Source organism: Pollicipes pollicipes, unplaced genomic scaffold, assembly GCF_011947565.3.
Source record: "Pollicipes pollicipes isolate AB1234 unplaced genomic scaffold, Ppol_2.1 Scaffold_4219;HRSCAF=4965_pilon_pilon_pilon, whole genome shotgun sequence".
Classification (NCBI taxonomy): domain Eukaryota; kingdom Metazoa; phylum Arthropoda; class Thecostraca; order Pollicipedomorpha; family Pollicipedidae; genus Pollicipes; species Pollicipes pollicipes.
The window spans coordinates 35,932,370-35,955,556 of NW_023596448.1; the positions used below are offsets into that span (position 1 = coordinate 35,932,370).

Consider the following 23,187-nt stretch of genomic DNA (forward strand, 5'->3'; position numbering starts at 1 on the left):
TGTGCTGAATTAACGCACCAGTGCTTCTGCAGTGGATCTCTACCTGTTATGCATCATGAAAGGTGCTATGCAACGCGCTGGTAAAACCAACTGGTGTGGGATGCCAGAGGTGACAGGCTTTATAGCTTGGTTTTCCGTACCGTCTGTATGATGACAGCAAACAACGCTCACATCTGCTACCACCCCGCTCATTTCACATGAAGGAAAGTGTCGTACTGGTTATGTAATGGAGTCATTTTAAACTCATTCTCAGACTGAAGGTTCGTCAGTGGAGTGTCATTTATGATGCACTGTATGTTAGCAACATTTCGAAACCCGGAGGGAGGGGGGTAAATAACTTACGGTTCAAGGCTCAACAGCAACCAATTTTCAGCAGCCGGCTTCCGGTTGCATGCATTGGAATGCCATCCGCCTCGACGTGCTGTGCAATCTCGCACTTCTCACGCCTCTCACACTGCATTCTCACACTTTTCACGCTTCTCACACTGCAGTCTTACACTGTCCCGAATTGGCAGCAGATGTTGCCCGCGATGGCCTTGCCGTTCGCATTTTTCCGTAAAGGTTTCCCTGGACGCAAGCGACTAAGGTGCTAGCTACACCCACCATGGGCCTGTACCCCCGCCTGCCTGAAGGTGAAACCAACTGACAGCAGAGGAATCTCAACAGAAAGGGACGGACGGCTCACAAAAAGCGATGTTCCTGGCAAATAAGCGAGAGATGTCACACCGTGTTACAAATCGTCGCGCGAGAATGGCTGGCCCCGTAGCTGAATTGGCCAGAGCGCCTGCCACCCAGACCACCCGCGACTGGGTGGATGGGTTCGGGTCGCTTTTGCGCCCGGCTTTTGCTCTTGGTTGGGATTGCTTGCGGCCGGTGGCAGCCCATCCAAGGTCAGGTATCAGGTCGAAAGGTGGGTGGATCATGTTGAGCATTGCCGCACATTAAACTTTCGCCACCAAATTCTGCCGTTGAACTAAAATATCATGATGGACGGCGGGGTCAAGGTTCGCAGAACGGGGTTTTCTTAGCGCGAACTAAGGTGACAGAAACCACCAATCAAAATGTTGGGAGTAAATTTATAAAGGATAGCGAACAAATGTTTTCGTTCGGAAGGCCCAAATTTTTTTTCTGCACGTCGCTAAGACTCACAGGCGCTTGATACCTACTCTTTGTTGTTGTTGATTGGAGTTTTAGGGTGCGCCAACTGCTGAGTTCATTTTGCACCCACGTCTACCCTACTTACTCTTCGTTCGTAGCAGAATGGGCAAAGAACACCATAGTTCCAAAGAACGTGACATCAGATGGATCTACTACGATTACTTACGACGAAAACCTGACAAGTGCCGATGTCAGTTGGCAACGTTCTAGGAGCGCAAAGCGGGACAAATATACAATGGTCGCTCCGGATCAATTCCGTATGCTCTTTTCCGCAATCCCATGAGCATGTTGCGCAATATGTGGCTGTGGGTTAGGCATTGTTTTCAAAAAGACGCGTGCTGGTAGCTTATACGGTGTTCATTGTATTATTCCGCTGTCTCTGATATGAACGTTGTGCCCGTCGCTTGTCAATTTAATTAAGGTTGCCAAAGTTCCTGCAATAAGGTCTCGTATTTCTCTGCCGAAATGCACATTGCACGTGTCATCCGCAAACACTTGTTGCTTCCAGGAAGATGTTTCCCACCATCCGACTGAAGATTGAGGGCCTCGAGAAAACCTGTCTGTACGCCATGGTACTGGAATTCACTCAGCTTTACGACATCAAGTAAGTCCCGGCGGCGGCTGACCGTGGTTGGGCTCCAGCGTGCGGCACACACGGGCGTTCGGCTCCAGCGTGCGGCGCATGCGCGTGTTCGGCTCCAGCGTGCGGCGCACACGGGCGTTCGGCTCCAGCGTGCGGCGCATGCGCATAAGTGACAGATATCGCACACAACCCATTCAGCTGGCACCCTCCGCCTCCACTTCGACACATGCAATGCAATTCGATGCACGCACAATTCCGTCGCCGGAACTCTATGACTGAAATTCAAACATGCTCTTGACACACAGACATGGGGCACGGAGGTCGTGAGAAGCTTGAGGAGACAGGGAACTTTCTTGTTTGTTCACGTACCGCTTTCGCCACATGGAGGGCCCAAACTCTTCAACTCGGGTGAATCTGAACGTAATCAACGATGCAAAGAAACCTTTACAGATGGTGGGCCCCCCTGTGCACCGTCGGAAACCAGTATGCTTTCCGACGGAAAACCTGGCCCTGGCTAGCTTTCTCACAGTTCAGTGTCTTACTGTGCCACCACGTTAGGCTGATGGCAAGGCAACAAGTCCGTTCATTGGCTGTTGATGAACCGACGTCACAGCTAGAACTCCAATAACAAATCACCATCACTGTTTTGCATCCAGTCAAATCAACGGACCGAAGGCGGGTGTGTTGCGTTTTGTTTGGAGCGGTGAAAATAATCGGAACACGGCAGTTGGGAAGCCAACATTGTCCAAAAGGTAACAGAACATCTTAAATGACTTTGATTATAGCAGCGCTGCGTGCGTGATAATAGCAGCCTCGAGCTTGTACCTCTGATGTCATGCACCGTCCAGCCGTTTGTCTCGTGGGGCCAAGTCACGAAACTTCACTGCAATGACACAACACACGATCGTAAGATGAAAGCAGTCCGATGTACTTGTGATCATTATGTGTCTGTGATAAACGGGGTGATAAATGTCGTAACACAATCGCATACCCGACACCGGCACAGCGTCACGTTCCGAGCACGGTGCTCTCCCGACACCAGAGCACGGTGCTTCCCCAGTCACCTGAGCACGGTGCTTCCCGGCACCGGAGCACTGTGCTCTCCTGGCACCGGAGGCCGTTGCTCTGCCGTCACCGGAGCACGGTCCTCTCCTGGCACCGGAGGCCGTTGCTCTGCCGTCAGCGGAGCAGTGCAGTGCTCTGGAGCAGTGCTCTCCCGGTAGCCCTGCGCTGACCCGCCCCTGACCGGCCGTGCCGTGGCCAGGTTCCGCTACATCCACGGTGACTGGAAGCCGACGGCCACAGCTCGGGCGGACCCGCCGCTCACCGCCTGCTACGTCCATCCCAAGTCGTACCAGCTGGGCGAGTTCTGGATGAACGAGCCCATCTGCTTCGACGACGTCAAGATCACCAACGACAAGACGGTCGGACCGGCCATGGTGAGTGTCCCGGCGTTGTCAACAGTCAGCTGACCGTGCGTGTCAGCAGTCAGCTGACCATGTGTGTCAACAGTCAGCTGACAACGTGCGTACAGTCAGCTGACAACGTGCGTGCACACATATAACCAATCAAGAGCTACATACGGTCTGGCCGTCCGGCAGAACGCACTTTCGGACGTAGAGAAGTGAAGCTTTGCTCTCTTCGGCTAGGTTGAAATCAGCTGCGCGAGTTTGCTGAAGTTTGTTCGAGATGAGTGCGAATCCCACTGCTACAGGCATGAGATATGTGGTGTCTTTGAGTTCTGCTTACGAGTGTATCGGTCTGGGATACAGTGTTGTGATCCTGTTATTTGCATTGCTATGCTGTTAGTTGTTGCGATCTTGAAGCTAAGAAAGAATCATCCGCAGAAAGAAAGACAGGAAAGAAAGCCGTCGGGGCATCTAACTGTTCTTTCCCTACCGGAGCAGACCATGCATGCATCACCCTTCCTTGAGCGTGATTCCAAAGAATGTGTGCCTTTTAGTCGCCGCAGAGAGGCGTCGGCGGGCTGCGCGTGCCGGTTGTTTGCTGGTGTTCCGTAGGTTCCTGCGATCGGTTCCGTCCTCCTCTAGCCGGTCGGTCCTGTCCTCCTCCCGCCTCTCTGCTCCGTTCTCCTCCCGCCGCTCCGCTCTGTCCTCTTCCCGCCGCTCCGCCCCATCCTCCCGCTGCTCCGCTCCATCTGCCTCCCGCCGCTCCGCTCTGTCCTCCTCTGCCGCTCCGCTCCGTCCGCGGGCCGCGCGGCCATTCCAGGCCAGGCCGGCCATGTTGGCCCGGCCAGCCGGCCAATGCGGCCGGGCTGGCTGTGTTTGGACGGCCCACCGGCGGCAGCGGGACGGCGGCGGCGGCGGCGGTGGACGGAACGTAAGGGGGAAGGGGCGGGGGGGGGGGGGGGGCAGCCCGCAGATCTCCCAGCGCTGTGTATGCTAGGTACATGAAAACGGTCGGTCAGAGAGCTGGACAATGATGCTCGGCGCCGAACTGCATCCAGGCATGACAACTATTTGGAGGTGTTGGTTTGCCGGGAGCGGTTCCCATGACAACAGGGCGTAGATACGTCAGAAAACGGACGGTTGGTGAGGAGCAGGGAGTTAGCTTAAGTTTCAAAAGTTCCAAACTTTCAAAGGGATTTTCAAAAGTTCCAAAGCTTCAACGCAACGCTTTCTGTACATTTCCTCGGCGGGTCTGTCTGAGATTGCTAAGAGGTGTTGCAACTTGTAAGTGTGATTTAGCTAGTACATTACAGAACACCTTTCTGACAGGCTTCGCCGAGCGGTTTTAATGCGGCTTTTCCCATATAGAATGAGAGAGTTTAAGAAGCAATCAATCCACTAGCCAAGCAGCAATACTACCGTCTGATTACGTGATAGGAAACATTAAGCAGCAGGAAAAGCGGCAAGACTGATCCACTTGCAAATAATATTTTCTTTGTAATTTTTAAACTGTGACTTAGCAAGACACAGTTGTTGAACAGTGAACTAGAACATTCCCCAGCCGTGGCTGGTATCACGCCCATGTACCCAGCCAGTGAAGGGGTGGCTTGTGGCGACGTTACGGGCGCTCAGAGTCAGCAGCCGGTGCTGGCTGCTGGCTGCTGGCTTCGGGCTGCTGGCTGCTGGCTGCTGGCTGCTGGCTGCTGGCTGCTGGTCCTGCTGACCGCTGCGGTCTGACCGCTTAGTGTCACCGCCGCCGCCGGCTAGGGTCAGCCGTAATCACGGCTTCGAGCGCGGTGGACTGACTGCTGGCTGCTGGCTGCTGGCTGCTGGCTGCTGGCTGCTGACCGCGGCGGTCTGACCGCTTAGTGTCACCGCCACCGCCGGCTAGGGTCAGCCACAATCACGGCTTCGAGCGCGGTGGACTGGCTGCTGGCTGCTGGCTGCTGGTCCTGCTGACCGCTGCGGTCTGACCGCTTAGTGTCACCGCTGCCGCCGGCTAGGGTCAGCCATAATCACGGCTTCGAGCGCGGCGGACTGATGCCAGCGCCGCCATAAACCAGGCAGTCAATCTCGCCGATTGGGCCACTTTGTTCGCTCGTTGTGGTGGCAAGGCAACTACATGTGGCTGCGGGACGTGATAACTTGCTTTTTGTGAAGTAGGAGCTGACTTTGGACGTAACTGGTCCACTTGGCTACCACCGATGTAGCTCAATTAGACATAACAATGCGTAAAGCTCCGAAAGGTCACCACTACAAACCTTATTTTTGTTCGGCGTCAGACTCCACTGTTCTCACCACATAAGCGTACCGTAACCGTGCATAGGTGCGACACCTGTCGACCATGATAGCATGACCCGGGCTACTGGCGATACCTTACCACGGGAAAGTGCCAACAGCGCGGTCTGCGCGGCACACTCGGCTCACATTTTCCCGCCGGGCTGATTGTGAGGTTCCGCTGCATGGAACTGACAAAATGACAATGAGAATGAGATTAACGGGTGAGAATGGATGAACTGATAACATGGGGTTTTGCTGCGACTGGTGTAATTCCAGAACATATATTATTTCCTATAAAATTAGTTGTATGCTCTAAGTGCTTGCTTGCAGTCGATGTTTGTTCCTGCCTTTCGTTATGAGCTTGTTTTGGGGAAATATGGGATTTTTTAAGTTGGGAAATATAAAATCGCCCACTTACGGCGGTGGGCTGGACTGATGCCAAATTTATAAATATTGAGGAATGGCTCGATGACTCACAGTTTTTTGATGGAAAGCCTGTGGCCAAACTAAATTGATATGTGCTCAAGTTCTTAACACCTTAAAGGGATTCATTGCGATGTGTACAAGTGCTGCAATGGCCGCCTCGTATACCGATTTCTAACGCCTTTGTTTCTTATTATCAGTAGATTAAATCACCACGTCAGGTCCCAGAGTGACCTGTTTTGTTATTATGTCATCGCGCCGCTCTTTGTACCGGCTCCTCGGCCCCGGCAGCCACCCCGGGCCGACACCCCACCTCCCCATCAGCGGCGGCCGGTCGCTCGGGCGGGGCGGTAGACGGGGCGTCGGCAGTTTATCGGTGGCCTCCCTGACGCATGACCCCCTCCCCTCCCTCACCTGCCGATACCGTGCCCGACTTCCGGCGCCCCCTCCCTGCCCCTCCGCCCCCGCCCCCGCCCTGTTGACTCGAGCCGCCTCAGACGGTGCGGCGGGCCTATCGAACCCCCTCCCCTTCCCGCGCGGCGGAGAGAGCGACGGAGCGGACAGAGGGGAGGGCAGGCGGCAAGCTTCTGGGCGCGATCGGCGCGCTTTACGGCCCATTGTGGCCGGGTAATGTAGACGGGAGCGCGTTTGATCGCGCCGCCCGCCGCCGATTACAAACACGGCGCACTAATGCGCCAGGTATGACACGGCGCATCAGCTGGCCAAATGGCCGTGCCGCTTTTATTGTTTTTAATCCGGCCCGTACGCGGATTCCCTTGTCATAAAAAATCTACTGCCTGATTTATCGGTATCGTCGGCGGCATCCTTTGATGCGGTTTACAACTGTGTGTCGACGATAGGCGGGCGCGCCGCGCGCCACCGCCGCCACCGAGCCGGTCGGCGGAGTCGTAAACGGCGCGCCATTTAAACATTTCGGGAGACAATGCCGAATTAAAGGCCCAACGCGGCGCGGCGCGGGCGGGCCGTGCCCTAATGGCGCGCCCGGCGGGACACGGGGACGGTGGGCGCCCGGGCGTGGCTAGGGCGGAGACGGAGACGGAGACGGAGGCGGGACGGGGACGGAGACGAAGATGGAAACGAGGACAGGGACGGAGTCAGGGATAGTGACAGGGACGGAGACGGGGGCAGGGACGGGGACAGGGATAGTGACGGGGACGGAGACGGGGACAGGGACAGGGACGGGGACGGGTTCGGAGCCGGAACCGGAGCCGGAGCCGGAGCCAGAGCCGGAGCCGGAGCCGGAGCCGGAGCCGGAGCCGGAGACGGAGGAGGAGACGGAGACGGAGACATGAACCAAGACGGAGTGTGGACGGAAATAGATGGGGAAGCCGAGAGATGGACCGTTTCCGAGACCGAGGCAGCGGCCGAGGCATCAACCAAGACCAGAACAGGACCAAATACCGACACAAAAAACCAAGCGCGCTCTGGGACGGGCACCGAGGTCCCGAGCGCGACACCAGCTCCACTGCAAGTAGGACGGCTCGCCACCTCAGGCCTCCGTGTCCTCGCTGTATGCAGACCAAGTCCCGACTACGGCTCGGTGCAGGGCCCGCGCGAGACGCGTCACAAAGCCTGGCGAGAGCTCGCGCACTCTGAATGTCCGTTTTATGAGCCGCGCTCCCGTGTTCCACCAGCGTACGGACGGCTTACCGCTGCCGCTGCTGGGCCATTACGGCACGGGTGACGCGGTGCAATAAAGCCATCGTGAGGCGCGCGGCACTGTTTGTGGGGCGCGGCAGTCACCTGTTGCATTAACGCGGCTCCGATGTGGGACGCTGCATACGGACAGGTAGCCGGAGGCTGGCCGGTGCCGTTGGACGCGGCGTCACAGTTGCGGTGCTTGTATTTCGGTCGTGTTTGGTATGTGTGGTTAGTCGGCGTGAGGTGAATATCCGCTCAACGCGCTTGTCATTACCATGACGGATAAACGGAATGTTTTACTCGGCACACACACATCGAACCAGCTCACCTTTTCCTCTCAAGCTCCTCTCTTGCTGGGGCCTGCTTGACGTACATTGGAGGCGTATCTCTCTCTTCCACGGAAATGTAAGGTTTACGCCAATACGCCATTTAACACCGCTGTGCGCTGAGCACCGAGGGACGCCGGTGGCTTGTTGGCCCCTTGGTGGCGGATCATTGACGGCGGATCATTGATGTCGGATTTCAGCTCTGGTGACGTCCTTTTCCACGATCTTGACGTTTCAAATTGCACCGAACATATCAAAGGCGCCGTCCCCATTGAAGCTTGACAGACGCACGCGCTCACATCGCGTGCGCGTGCGCCGCCATACGCGCGCGCGCGCGCGTCTCCGCCTGCGCAGGGGCGGAGTCAGTAATGCTACACCGGAGGAGGGGGTGAAGACCACGCGCCTCTGAGGCTGCTGCGCATCCTCCATTCCACGTCTCCATCCGTCACCGTTGCGTTGTGCGGCCACGACCGCCTCCCTTTCCCCGCCCCTGGCGCCGCCCGTGCGCCGTCTGAAGCCGGGTCGACTTCAGAGGTGCCGCCGGCCGGCTCCTGTGACGGCGGCACACACCATAAACGGCGCGGTATGGTGCCACGGAGCGCCGGCACGGTGTCGCCGCCAGTAATCTGTTTTCACACGGTTCGTCAGCGCCCGGTCCCGCCTGCGCACCTGTGACACTAACGCCGGGTGACGGCGGCAGAACAGGTGTCCCACCTGCCTCGGAGAGCGGGGGGGGGGGGGGGGGGACAGGGGACAGCGCGCCTGTGCGGAGCACGCGTCCAATTATATTGAATGTAAGGTTGAGTTACTGTCGGGGTTGATGCGCTGGAATTTTATGATCGCGATAAAAATACGTCCGGGCTCTTGCTCCAACACGCTTGTTGAGATGCCAAGTGTGGTAAAAGTGGTCGCGTTTTTTTTTTGGTGCGCATGAGGAACAATTCGAAGCGGCCTTCCTCCATACACTAACCCTCGCCCTGTTAAAAGGAATTCATGTGAATGCTCCCCCGTTGAGATTGCTGAGAATGGGCAAGCGCGTTCAAATCCTCAGTCTCTTATGGAGCATCGCGTAGGTTTTGACGCCGAAAAAATGTGCCCCTGGCTGTACGGCTTTTGGCTTTCGGCCTTTTTCGGCGGCTTTTGTGGAACACTGCACGACGACCCACGGCCGGCGCAGGCGGCAGGCAGTAACCGACGGGTCCGTGGACCACGCGTGGCGAGACGACACTGTCACATTAACCTAGTCATACGTCATAACTGTATGCCCAAAGCGCACACAAATGCATACAGTTGTACTTCGAAGTGAGCAAGGAGCACACCTGTATAAGCTTCATGTTGCTGCGTGGCGTGCTTTTATAAATATGGACCTGTAATGCTGAAAAAGGCGATTTTCGGCAAAGCTCATTTTTTATTTGGTATAATGGAATCGACTATTGACCTAAAAAATAAAAATTTAGAGCCAGTCGTAAAACCTCGTTGAGGCCAAGCCATTGTTCCCTTCCGCGAGGCTCAATCATTATAAGTCTGGCAAACGGCAACGGGTCCCATCGGCCCCCCTCTCCCCTATCAAACCACGTTGTGAAAAGGGGTGAATCAAGGCGAGGCTTAACGCGAACCCGGACTGTACATAATACGTTTTTGTATCTCTTTTGTTGTGTTTTGAGCATACAAATCTGACGTATAACTCCGTTAACGTGAAGGCTTCGGCTCACCACGCGCGGTCCACGGGTTCGCCGACTGCTGCCCGCCTCCCTCGCCGGCGTGGATCGTCGTGCATTGTCCCCTCAAAAACCGGCGCTACTCTGAAACCAGAAAAGCTAGGGACACGTCTTTAGCGTCAAATCATACGGCAAACCAAGCCATGACATTATGTCGACTTGGCGCGATTGATTACTTCCAGCCACTAGCTCAGCTGGGATGGAACGCTACCGTTGCCGGCGCCGTTTCCGCCGCACTGCTTCTGACGCCGCCACGGATCTGCGTCCTAACGCCGCTACGGATCTGTGTCCTAACACCACTACGGATCTGCGTCCTATCGCCGCTACGGATTTACGTCATAATGCCGCAACGAATCTGCGTCTTGACACCGCTACGGACCTGCGCCCTAACGCCGTTACACATCTGCGTCTTAACGCCGCCACGAATCTGCGTCTTAACGCCGTTACGGATCTCCATCCTAACGCCACTACGGATCTGCGTCCTAACGCCACCGCGGATCTGCGTCTTAACGCGGTTACGGATCTCCATCCTAACGCCGCTACGGATCTGCGTCCTAACGTCGCCGCGAATCTGCGTCTTAACGCCGTTACGGATCTCCATCCTAACGCCGCTACAGATCTGCGTCCTAACGCCGCCGCGGATCTGCGTCTTAACGCCGTTACGGATCTCCATCCTAACGCCGTTACGGATCTCCATCCTAACGCCGCTACGGATCTGCGTCCTAACGCCGCCACGGTTCTGCGTCCTCAGATGCCGCTGAACTCCATGCACATGTACGAGCCGCGGCTGCACATCGTACGCGTGAATGTCATCCCCGGCCAGGGTCTAGAGGCGGTGGGGGTCATGACCCAGCGGCTCCAGGTCACCCAGTTCGTGGCCGTCACCGCCTACCAGAACGACAAGGTCAGTTACCGGCCACGGGTCAAGGCCCGACAGGCATTGAGGTCGCGGGGTCAGGGTTTTGGGTGTCAGCGCGGACGCCGCTGAAGAATGGCGAGGAATGTTCCTCTTCAAGATCATCCTAGCTCGCAAGCCACAGAGTTGGTTGGATGGAGGGAGGCTTCGACGAATTCTGATTCACACCCGCCGTTTTGGCGTTGTTAAGGTCTGCGTGGCCTTCTGATGTCATTTAAACATGACGAGCGTCGACTTCAAGGCGGTGTGATACAGCTTCCGGTTAATCTGTGCACTTAATCACTTTATTACCACTTGATGGTTGCGGCGAACTCATGTGAGAAGCATATCAACGCACTGCCGGTATTTATGTCCCTCTCAGATTGGTTTATTCAGACCGATAACGTCCCGGCACATACGCGAAGATGGGGGGGGGGGGGGGAGGCAGCGCCAGATGACCAATAGAGGTCGGAAGGGCGTAAGGGTCGCTGCGGAAGCAGTTTCAGGTCATCGTGGTTTAGTGAGCACGAGGTAGTTGTCTACGCGTTTCTTTGCATGCAGCACAAAGATTTCCGTACAAATATTTTCCCAATGTTACGCTATGCCCTTCTGGCCGTAACACGTCAAAGTCTCAAAGTCTCAAGTCAAAGCCTCAAAATCGAAGTCAACAAAGTCTGGTCCCACACTTGACCCCGCCTTGTTCGCCGCAGGTGACGGCGCTGAAGGTGGAGAACAACCCGTTCGCGCGTGCTTTCAACCGTTCGGCATCGGCGCTGGCCGCCTTCGAACTGAGCCTGGCGCAAGCCGGCCAGCTGCTGGCCAGCAGCCAGCAGGGCCAGCCGCGCCGGCCGCCCAGCGCCGGCAAAGGTCAGCACAAAGCCGCTGGGGACGTGTTGCACGCGCCACTCACCCAGCGCCGGCAGTGAGCGGTGCGCGGCCGCTGGACACGGCTCTGGGCGGGCTGCTCGCCTTCGTCTCGGTTGTCTGTCGCGGCCGCTGGGCTGTGGGTACAGTGAGATGGGGCTGACCCGTCGGCAGGGGCACTACACCGTCAACGGGGGATGAAGGCAGCGTGCGCAGGCCGCCCTCAGCACTGACAACGGCTGGTACGCGCTTACTGGGCGTTGAATAAATTACCTGTACACTAGCACCAAAGTGGTGTGGTCCGACCCTGGTGTCGACAAGGGTTGGTCCGCAGCCTCCGTAAGGTGTAGCACTTGGTACATTTGCGGGGTGGGTGGGGTGCTCTAGCGATCTCACATTCTTAGCGTGTTAATGGCGTGCTCGCACGATATATGGTAATGCAGAAAACGAACTAACTAAACCATCCCAACTTACCGTTTTAGCCTGAATCAGTTATTGAGAGTATACAATCATTTCTCGTTAAGTATCGCCCATAGCCTCTGTGCTGATCCGTGAGAGGTGTCCCCCTCCCCCCCCCCCCCCCCCCCCCTCCTCCACATTCCGTCGCCAAAGGCCAGAGCATAGTTACTGACCACGCGAGAATGTGGAACGCGACTTGTATCATGCGCTGCAAATGCGGCCGAATGTGCGTATAGTAGTTGCTACTTTATGAGGCCTTGCCTCGCATGTGCCAGCAATAACGCTGCCAACACGTCCATGTCATATCACGCCGTGCAATTTTTACAAAACTACGTGCTAACTGAACACTTTATACCATCTCTGCATTTTTATGACGTCGAAACCTGCACGTCACCTTCAGTGCCACTCTTTCCTCGTTTTCTCTCCCTTGGCCTGTCTCGGTCCGTCACTACCACGCCGGCGCCGGCAGGTCGTTTCAACCCGTACCCTCGCGTGGGCGGCGGCTCGAGCGGCCCGAAGAAGGGCTCTCCCAGGAGCAAGGTGCAGCACTCGTGCCGTACCCAGGACGCGCCCGGTGAGTACCCGCCGATGACGCCAACACGCTCTTCCTGCACGGCCGGAACTCCCTGGACACCCCGACACTCCCTCTAGGACGTAGCCGGATGGCCAAGGGAGGCCCCTTCCTTGGAGGTCATACCTGGTTATGCACCCACGCCCTCTTTGCGGGCGGGTGAGGCGGGCATTGACTGCATGGGCGTCCCGATTGGTCGAGTGTTGATTCGCGTTGATGCGCGTATTTTGGGGCGTTTGTATCTGGGGGGCCAACGCGTGACGTTCGGAAAGCTTCGACGATCTGCGTTATTGCCATTTGGAGGGGACGTCGCTGAGGGAGATCAGAAGGCGGCCGTGCCCCCCCCCCCCCCCCTCCTCACCCCCTGAGCCAATGGGTTGGAACTTGATACCGGGGAGGGTTTGTTGAAATTTGGTCAAGATTCCCGGGATTTTCGAGAAAAAAAAACGATCTTCTCCCTACCCCTGAGGCAATGCCGCTAACTGAATTACTTGTCGACCGGCTGGCAATCTTCAAACGTTCTTTTCAGTCAAACCACATTTTCAACAGAAATGATGGGTAATTTTTTGACGTTTGTTTTCAAAGAAAGTCCACAGAGGCTTCAACTGTCAACTTCCTCCTATTGTATCTAGGTTCTCCTCAACCCTAAGCTCGCTTTCCTCCTCTGTCCACCTTGTTGGTGCCTCGCCTGCCATTTTCATGCAGTTCAGGCCCTGCTCCTGCCGCGGAACACGACGACTCAGAAGTCTCACTCTAGCGCTGGGGCTTACAGCCCGGTGGAACATCCACAGCCACGTCCGGCAGCCGGCTGGCTCTGGTCCGACCCCACAACGCCGCCCAACGTCCGCCCCTCCCCCTCCGCTCCCGCCTGACGCGGGAGGCGCGTGTGGAGCGAGCGTCCCGCTCGCCCCGAGCGGCGAGCCCGACCTTTTGACCCCACCCCGCGCTATCGTCCCCGTAATGACCCGGCCAGCGGGCCTGCACTGGAGCAGGACCGCCTGCGGGCGCGACCGCGTGGGAGTTCTCGCCGCTATAAAGCCATTCCGTCCGCATCTGTACCGAAACACCGCGACTGTAGCTGCCGATTGATGCTGTCTGTTGTCCGGCTGTGTTTACTGCGGAATTTAAACGTCAGCAAGCGTGGCCGACGGCAAACACAGCCTCGCGCGCGCTGTTGGCTCTCTTCGCGTGTCTATATGCGTGTCTATAAACAGCCGACTTATTTGCATCTTAAACATTGCGTAAGCGCATCGCCATGAAGAGCCAATTTAAACATTGACTGCGACTCTGATGTGGTCTCGTACATTGCGAGTCACGGAGTAAGTGAAGTGCCTAACGGGCCAGTCCGGTCGTTGGTCAATCCGTGTTTACGACGCACGACATTATCTTCCGCTTCTTTGACGGGTCCATGTCTCAGTCGGTCCATCCTCGATTGTGGTCCCATAACACACCAGTTACTCACTGCCGAGCCATGACCGTCTGCATTGAAGTGTTGTATTAGGGCTCTGCACATTGTGCGGGTCGGGTGGAGGCGGGCGCCATTAGCGTGGGTTCGGACCAGTCGGAGCGAATGGTGTTGGTTATTGGCGGAGCACACTGCAGCACGACCGGCCAGGTGGCTGGTCGGGCCGCAGCGGTCGAGCCCAGCCTACTCCTTAATTGATGCCGGGAGTCATTAGCTGCGTTATCCGGGATCGGCCGAGGCGTTCAAATGATTAGCGCCGGTCAAAACAACGCCACCAAACGTGGCCGATGGTGTAATAGCTGCCGCCCAACGCCGCTTTATGAAGACACTGGGGAGGAGGGGGAGTGGGGGAGTGGAGGCCGTCTGGCCAGGCGGTGCCAGGATCTCTCCTGTTTGACGGGGGTCAGGTGTTGTCGCGTCCAGATGTTCGGCAGGGCGTACCGGCGAAGACGGGCAGAGAAGTGGTGCCGTTCCGCCGTGCGGGGTCGAGGCGCTTGGCTCCCAGGAGAAACAGCTCCTGGCCATCATTCCACGCTCGAAATGGAGCCTTTCTTGATAGCGTGATGCTGATAGCCTGGTTGCTGATGTTTTTGCCTAACTGTCATCCGATCTCATCATAGATCCTAGCGTGGAAAACTGTCCCGTCGCTGATAAAGCCAAAATTCCAGGACGCTGTGTTAGTGCTTGTTTCTTATCTCAGGATGTTGGCAACGCCAAATTCTCTTTCAATGGTGGAGACACGGACAAAGGCAGACACAGCAACAACACTCGTCTGCGCCTGCTTCCCGAAACATAAGCAAAATTGCTTGTAAGATTACCCCGAGTGAACACCATAGCTTTGCATCATCTGCTTAATTCGACCTTCATTGGCGTGGCCATTGATTCGTGGGCTTTAAGCCTTCCCCTAACAGATACCAATGATGTTTGAAGGAAATGCTCCACATTTGAAGATTTTGTGGCGAGTATTAGACATGATGAAATAAGCTCACTCATAGCAACTGGAATACTTTAAGTGAGAAAGGCTGCTCTGGACATCACAATTTCACCGTTAAGTAAATATACTTTTCAATATGGCATTGTTTGTTTTGTTATAGTACTTTTCATATAAATGATTGAGAGCCAATTGACGACGATACAATTTCGAAATCGTGCTCACGAGCGCCAGATATGAACGACTGGACATGGTTTCTTGGCTATGATCGCCGCATGGTTAATAGAATCGCATGATTTGAATGACGTCATTATGGCATCATGGACGCCTCGGTGACCTAGAAAAGGTCTCCTCGAAAAAGTCTGCACATCTTCGCGGGCGTTTAGCCCAGACCTTAAAGCGGTTTGGATCCTGAGAAGGGCGGAACTGTGAGCTGCATCGAATGATCTTCAAGATGGTTATTTCAGTTCAAAACCTCATGCAAATGTGGGGCCACACCCTTTAAGAATTTCGCTTACCAGCGTGTGCTGGCAGTGACATAGCCTGGATTTCCCCCAGGAGGGACCCAAATCGGGGCTCAGGGAGCCTTTTTCAGCTAGAGAACCCACTTTGTCGCTATACGGACTCTATTTATGCACGGGGAACGCTGTTAGGCTCGAAATCCCATTTTGAAGCCTCGAGGGCCCGTTTGTTTGCTTGAGATGTCCTGCAGGCGTCTTAAACGCCAAAAAAGTGCTGGAGGCTCCGATTCGAGGGGGACCGCCTCCTCTGGGGAAAGGGGGGGGAGGGGAGGGCATGACCCAGAAGTATTCCCTTTCACCACACCGCTGTCCGTTGGTACCATATAGAACGGCATACTCTGACCTACTGATACATATTGGCAACCGAGAATGCCTCCTTCCTACGCTTGGGAAGTTGGCATACAACATTGAGTCTATGCGGTTTGTGAGGGTGAACAGCGATGGCGCCGCGGCCCGTCCCCGTCCATAGGCTCGGCTGATTTCCGGCCCCGTATCGCGGAGTCATCCCGTCATCTTGCCCCGTCCTCCGCAGCACGCCCGGGCTTCCACCGGAGGGGAGGGGGGGGGGGGGGGGGGGGGGGGCGGCGGCCCTTCGCCGGCCCGACGTCGCCCGGGCCGCGGCAATGGCTTCCTGCCCATGTTTGCTCGCCACTTGGCGCCAGCCGTAACCGCTGAGGGATTCGGCGGCCGTGTTTGGACAGGCGTCGGCTGTTTGCGGCCGGCGGGCGGCGGCGGTGGCCTTTGTTGCACCGCCCGCCCCGCCTCCGACGCCTCTGCAAACGGCCGCTCGCCCCCCCCCCCCTTCACCCACCGCCCGTGCCAGTGGTGGGAGGGGGGGGGGGGAGGGCTGGAGGGGGGTCTTCGCGGTCGTAGGCGGGCCACGACTATGGTCAGTCAAGATGCAGCGCACTTTGTGGTTCAGTGAGCTGCGCTTCCACGTTGGGGCTGCGGTCAGTCGTAGAGGGTTAAGGCGCACCACGTAGGGGAACCAGGGTTTTGTGGCGATGCATTCTCGCGCGCGGCGCTCCACACCGCTAAAAACCGCCGCGTCGGTTCAGATTTGTGGTACATTTAAGGCTCTGTAGGTGGACAGCAGTCCCCGTCGGCTTCCGGAGGGCTGTCCCCAGACCGATTCGACTCTGCTTCGGGTCGTCTGTCTATTTTTTTGCGTGATGTTCGCCTGGCGTTGCCGTCCGCAGTCCGCTTTCACACGACCACCAGTGATATCGTGAGCGGTCTTCAACGCTGGATACTGTTCTGCTTGCGGTGTGTTCGTTTTCCTTCCGAAATTTCCGAGCTTTTTAGTGAGCCCCTGTGAAAGCTCAAAATTCCGATGGCTGGAGTCAGAAAAAAACATTTGTATGACACATCCAGAGGCGCCACAAAAATGACGCTAATTTTAAACTGGAAAAACGCAATAAAAATGTCACGGGGTCCACCAGGCCGGTGCGAGCGTTGCGCACTGCCGGGGTACCGTTCACACGGCTCCACATCACGCTCAAGTTCCTAACACCCGAGTTGGCGGCCTGGGCTGCCGGGGCTTCAACACCGCCATGGATCTCTGACCCGTCATTAGGAGAACTGGGCGGTGAGACACCATCCAAGGCCTTAGAAGCGAAGAACGCAGCAGAAAGATATTCGCGGCTTTCGAAGTGAAAGCTCGCCACACCGCTGTGTCCTCAATCAAACCATGTTTGCTTAAGCTCTATGTAGCGATGACCGCCGGTGGCGGATGTTCTCACCGAGCCCATCCGCTTGGCCGTGATCGGCCAGTACTGTCATGCCGTGACTACCGTAATTAGCGTGGCGTCATACGGGGACTACCGTGACGTCATGCCGTGACTGCCGTGACTACCGTGACATCATACCGTGAATAACTTATCACCAGCCCCATCTGGTACATCAGAGCTGGCACAGCTCAGGCTGTACCAGACAGAGCCCTTACTTACCAGACATGACGCACCGGAGTGGTACCTGACGTAATGCGCCCGGCTGGTGCCCGACCTGGTGCGCCAGGCTGGTGCCCGACCTGACGCGCCAGGCTGGTACCCGACCTGGTGCGCCAAGCTGGTGCCCAACCTGACGCGCCAGGCTGGTGCCCGACCTGACGCGCCAGGCTGGTGCCCGACCTGACGCGCCAGGCTGGTACCCGACCTGGTGCGCCAAGCTGGTACCCCGACCTGACGCGCCAGGCTGGTGCCCGACCTGACGCGCCAGGCTGGTACCCGACCTGGTGCGCCAAGCTGGTACCCGACCTGACGCGCCAGGCTGGTGCCCGACCTGACGCGCCAGGCTGGTACCCGACCTGGTGCGCCAAGCTGGTACCCGACCTGACGCGCTAGGCTGGTGTGCCAGCACGGCCGGCTAACGCCTCAGCACGCCTCAGGCGACGGGGCGTCTCCGGCTTGGGTGATGTCCTCGGAGCGGATATGTCGACCAGTGGCCGTTGTCCGCCGACCGTGCCTGCCGACCGTGCCCGCCGCGTGCCGGGGTCCCGACTGTGTTTTATTGGGGCCTCTCAGGACCGCCGCGCGCCGCACGGCACATCATAAAACGAAAAATTCGCCATCACGACTGGACGTTTTGGAATTCTTCGATAATTACATTAGGTGTGTGACGGGGCGAGATTGGCATTCCAGCCGGACGACGCGTCTGGGGCGTCCTCTCTCCTCCCCCGGCGCGCGCTCGCTCGCTCTCTCTCCTCTCCCGGCCGTTATGACACCAGGCCGGTTTACGGTCGGGCCATAAACCGGTATGTGCTCAGACAGCCCGGCTATGTTGACGACGCGGACCTCTGCAGCACCCGCGGACAGGAGGCTACTGGGCATTAGCGAGCGCGGCAGGTGGCAGCAGCGGCGCGTCCTATCCCCCCCCCCCCCCCCCCCGAGCGTGTATTGTGTATTTTAGGGGGCGTGTCATATGTGACTGAGGCAAGCGGTCAGATGAGTGAGGGATAAGAGGCTAGAGGACGAAGTTTAAAAGCCTTCCTTCAATCCCCGCACGTAAATTTTGTCAATCACGCAGCTAACGTTTGCTGGTTGACTGCTGTGGCCAAGGATAAATCGTGCCGCAAGTGGTAAGAGGGAGGAAAAGCAAGAGAGAGAGAAAGAGAGGGAGAGAGAGAGAGAGAGAGAGAGAGAGAGAGAGAGAGAGAGAGGAAGAGGTAGAGGGGTAGAGAGGGAAAGAGAGAGAGGGAGGAGGGAATGTGCGGGATAGAGAACTCTTTGGACTGGGCGAGCCCGTGGGTGCGCAAACCACACGGGTAAATCCGCAGATCGGGCACAAAAGTTTGGAAACCGAAACAGGCATGGGCACGTGCACCGGCTCAGGAAGCTTTATATTTAATAGCTTTATTAAGCTTAATTAAGCTTTATATTTGACAGCTGCAAAACTTACACAAGTGTAGAATGTAGGCTAGTGTCAAGTAATATACGATGCTTTACCTTCTCTAAACAATGTTACATTTTTAGCGAAGAGCTGTACGCTATCCATGAGGCTCTACGTTTAGTGAATCTATGTGAATCCACGTATATGGTATCTTCTAACTCTTTGAGCTCTCCGGTAACCTTAAGACAAGCAAGTCAGCAGCACAAAATCGCTGAAGAAATGCTGCACACACACTGCTTACTTGGAGCAGGCTGACAAGCGTGTCGTTTTCGCCTGGGTACCCAACATTTCCCGATATCCGACAACGAACAGGCTGATTCCTTAGCCAAGCAAGGTGCCACCGGCCTTCGCTTGGCCTGCTAAAAGATACCAGCATCAGATCTCAGGGACGTATTTTATAGTGATTCAAAAACACGATGGCAGCGCATCTGGGATTAATTAGATACCGATTTCATTCGGAGACCAAACTAGCTCCGAGCCTTTAAAGCGCAGTTCGGCGAATGGAAACCATCATGCTTAAAAAAGAACCGACGAATGGGTCGACTACGCGTAGGCCCCACTTACGAGACGCGCTGGTGCCGGCTCTCCGAGGGAGCTCGACCACTTTGCCGCAGATGCGGAGCGCCGTTGTCCGTGACTCACGCGCCAGCTGAGTGCCCCAGCCACGAGGTTAAGCAGAATCGTTATCCCACACTGAATCACATTCCCTGTCCTGGCTGGTGGGGGATCGGCCTTCGATCGATCTGCGAGCAGTTTTTTTTACTTTTCAAAGGCGTTGACCTACAAATTTTGTATTCAGCGACCCAGACAATTGGAAGCTGGGCCACATGGTCTGTAGACCATTTCTTGTTTCTGCGCTAACTGGTCCAGTACGCAGCTGACGCGCTTTCAGCGTGACTAAGGCATTAATGACAAACTACGAGCATAGTTATGTTCAAAGTTCTAGTAACTAGTAGTTTTAGTAGTTTTTGTTCAAATAACCAACGCAACTGACGCGCTCTTCAAACTCAGTAACTAACACAGTAGCTAACCCAGCAACTAACTCGATAACAGCCCAGGAAGTGCTGCCAGACCAATCCTGGGACACGATCCTACACAATGTAAATAATTGTGATGTTTTCTTTTCGATATCATTATGTACCAATAATCACACCAGCATACTTACAACATATTTCTGATGAATTTCATTAAGTTCTGAGAGACATTCACGGCAGTCATGTAACAGGGAATATGTTTGCCAATGTCGTATACTTAAGCCGGCGGCGTATGACGCAAAACATATTTCAAATTTCGGAGGAAAACTATCTGAGTTCAAGCATTAGCTTGCACAGGTTGTCAGATAGCATGCATATAAATGTGCTTGCATAATAGCATGTCCTGCGTGCAAGACACGGGCAAAACGTGAACCACCATCTTCTACAGCAGAAACGCATTTCTACTGGGCATCCAGGATGCTTCCGCAGTCGTTTCATGGATGCAGTCTTGTATTATACTCAGTGGTTGATTTTCTTCGAGTGCAGAAAAGCCCCGCTGCTTTAATTTTGCACTGTTCTTGCAAGCAGCAGTGGAGCGACACAACTTACTTCCACAGCCACCCTGGCGCACGTCCACACCATGGATTTCATACCTACCAGCGCGTTATGCTGATGCATGGCGTTGAGCCCAACGTGAAAATAAATTGTCCCGTTTTGTAGAAGCCACGTCTCCGTGCCTCTCAGCCACGTCACCGTGCTTCCCAGCCACGACACCATACCTCGCAGCCACGTCACTGTGCCTCGCAGCCACGTCACCGTGCCTCGCAGCCACGTCACCGTGCTTGCCAGCCACGACACCGTGCCTCGCAGCCACGTCACTGCTCCTCGCAGCCACGTCACTGCGCCTCGCAGCCCCCTCACCGTGTTTCCTCCCTGTCCCCTGCAGGCTACCAGGACGCACTGTACCCGCCGCCGTACTCCACCGGCCAGCTCCAGACGCTGGGCTCCTACAGCAGCGCCTACGCCGTGCCCGTCAGCTCCATGTCCTCCATGACGCTGCAGGCGCCGCCCTCGCAGCTGACGCCGGCCGGCCTCGCCTCACCAGCCGGCTGCCGCGGCGCGCAGGCCAGCCCCGCCCCGCTGTCGTGCGGCGGGGCCGCCCTGTCCCAGGCCTCGCCGTCCTGCGCGCAGGGCGCCGCCGGCGCCAGCGCCAGCGGCGTCTTCTCCCACGCCTCGCCGTCGCAGTTCCACCAGGCCGCCTCGCCGTACGCTCAGGCCGCCTCGCCGTATGCCCAGGCCGCCTCGCCGTACGCCCAGGCCGTCTCGCCGTACGCTCAGGCCGCCTCGCCCCACGTCCAGAGCGTGTCGCCGTACGGGGGTGCCGTGTACCCGCGTGCGTCGCCGTCGTCGGCAGCGCCGCTCGGCGGGCACTTCCCGCAGCTGTCGCCACCGCAGTTCCCACAGTCGTCGCTGCCGCCGGACATGATGACGCCCTACCAGTACCAGCAGTACCAGTACCAGTACCAGTACCAGTTCCAGCATCAGCACCAGCACCAGCACCAGCACGACCAGCAGCAGCAGCAGTACCAGCAGTACCAGCAGCAGCAGCAGCAGCGGCTGGAGGCGGCGGCGGGGTGCCGCGCCGCGCCCGGCACCCCGTCGCCGGCCTCCTCCAGCTCGGGCGGGCCGCCAGCCGCCGCCTGGCAGGCGGAGACGCCGCCCGGCGCCTGGGGCGACGCCTGCGCCTTCCCGCCGGCCGGCTACGGCTCGCGGCACGGCGACGCCGGCGTGAAGCCAGAGCCGGCGTACCTACTGACGCCGCCGCACGGCTCGCCGGCCGGCCTCACACCGCACGTGTCGCCGCACGTGGGCGCCGGTCAGCACGTGTCGCCGGCGCCCGTGGCCGGCGCGAGCTCGCACGGGTCGCCGGCGACGAGCCAAGCCCCGCACGGTTGGCTCTGCTCGGACGTGGCCGCCAGCGTCGCTGGAGCCGGTCAGGAGCTGACCGAGACGCAGCTGGCGCTGGCGCTGAGTTATTTCAACCAGGGCTCCATGGACGCGATGGCGGGCGGCCACTTGCACCAGTAGCGCACGCGCTGCGCCGTCGCCGGGTGTTGGTGGGGTGTCACAGGGGCATCGCCGTGATGGTGTTCGAAGGTCACTCAGGTGTCGATTGGATGTGGATCTGGTGGTCTGGCGTCCATTCGAATTTCCTGCTTTGTCGACTGTCCGGAGGCTTTCAGTACACCGACATGTCTCCAGGATTAGGCCAATGAGCCACCAGGCACCAGGGCTAGGCCAATGCACCAATGGTTAGTATTCACTGTGGTGCAGACACTTGAAGTGCCCTGTGACGACTGTGCGGTGCGCTGTATTCTGCAGACAGTGCCATCGGCTTGACGGCCGTCGAGACGGTCGCCGAGATGTGATGACGTCAGCGAGCGTGTGACAATGCAGTTTGGTGAGCATCGTGTGTCCCAGCGACCGCTTGGTCGTTAGCATGCTGGACCTGCGGACTTTCAACGGAGAGAGGTCTGTCAGCGCATGCAGCACCTTAACCTCCAAGTCCTCATATCTGACAAAGTATTGGTTTTAAAGCCGTTCAGCTGTTTTTTGGTTTACTTTAGTCATTCCGTTAGTATTTAAGTAATTGTTGAACATCGCTTGCGCTGTCGTCATTGATTCCTCTCTGTATTTCTGCTGTATTTTTCTTATATCATGTTACAATTGAACGGGTCTTTTCATCTACGTATGCTCATAGTGATAACAAAATTTCAACCATGTTTTATCTATAGATGTTAAATGCCTGAATGACCTTCTATAAGCTTGAACATGTATTCTTCCTAAAAGGCTGGCACAAACACAGCACACTTGTCGGTTTATGAAATTCATCACTCGAAACGGATCTCAGCGTCGGCTCCTGACGAGACAACAGACACGAAAGTCTTCAGTCGAACGCTGCAAATTCAGCTGACGACGCCTGCTCAGCTGGTGACGTAGGTGACGTAGGCAGTCAGCACGGGCCATACAGACATACCGGCGCAGTTTGGGACCAGTAACAAACTCCGCGCGTGCCCCAGATGCATGAGTTCGGATAACGAAACCCCTGACTGCGCAGTTTGGGACCAGTAACAAACTCCGCGCGTGCCCCAGATGCATGAGTTCGGATAACGAAACCCCTGACTGCGCAGTTTGGGACCAGTAACAAACTCCCACGCCCCTGACTGCAGCGTTTTCCTGGGCGGCACTGCGCATGCGTCGACAGCAGTGAACGGGGACCACCTGTTTTGATGGAGATGTGGCATGCGGATGTTCAAAGCGTATGGATGGAGGTGGCCGGCGCTTCTCTTGATGTCGGCTGAGCTAGGCAGAGGTGTCTTTCTTGTGATTTTGATTCGTTGTTGTGCTTGTATATTTTGTACTTGAGTTGTACTATTTTGTGCGGGAAGTTTGTAGTTCATTTTTCTGTTTTAACTCCGTTCTAAATTTACTCAGAGTATTTTTTATTGAATCATTTTGCCTTTTAGTTTTGTAAGAGCTTGAGGTACTTGCAACACGTTG

The 23,187-nt window shown here is 56.6% G+C and overlaps 1 protein-coding gene across 1 annotated transcript in view; it reads left to right on the top strand.

Moving 5' to 3' along the window:
• Nucleotides 1-22,055, top strand: part of LOC119095274 (T-box transcription factor T) — a 28,988-nt gene extending 6,933 nt beyond the window's left edge. The window contains exons 3-10 of the mRNA XM_037218133.1: nucleotides 1,667-1,762; nucleotides 3,006-3,180; nucleotides 10,311-10,463; nucleotides 11,165-11,321; nucleotides 12,247-12,351; nucleotides 20,573-20,709; nucleotides 20,818-21,152; nucleotides 22,013-22,055. Coding sequence (XP_037074028.1) covers nucleotides 1,667-1,762; nucleotides 3,006-3,180; nucleotides 10,311-10,463; nucleotides 11,165-11,321; nucleotides 12,247-12,351; nucleotides 20,573-20,709; nucleotides 20,818-21,152; nucleotides 22,013-22,055 — 1,201 coding nt within the window. The remainder of the gene's footprint in view (nucleotides 1-1,666; nucleotides 1,763-3,005; nucleotides 3,181-10,310; nucleotides 10,464-11,164; nucleotides 11,322-12,246; nucleotides 12,352-20,572; nucleotides 20,710-20,817; nucleotides 21,153-22,012) is intronic.
• Nucleotides 22,056-23,187: the final 1,132 nt, after the last annotated feature.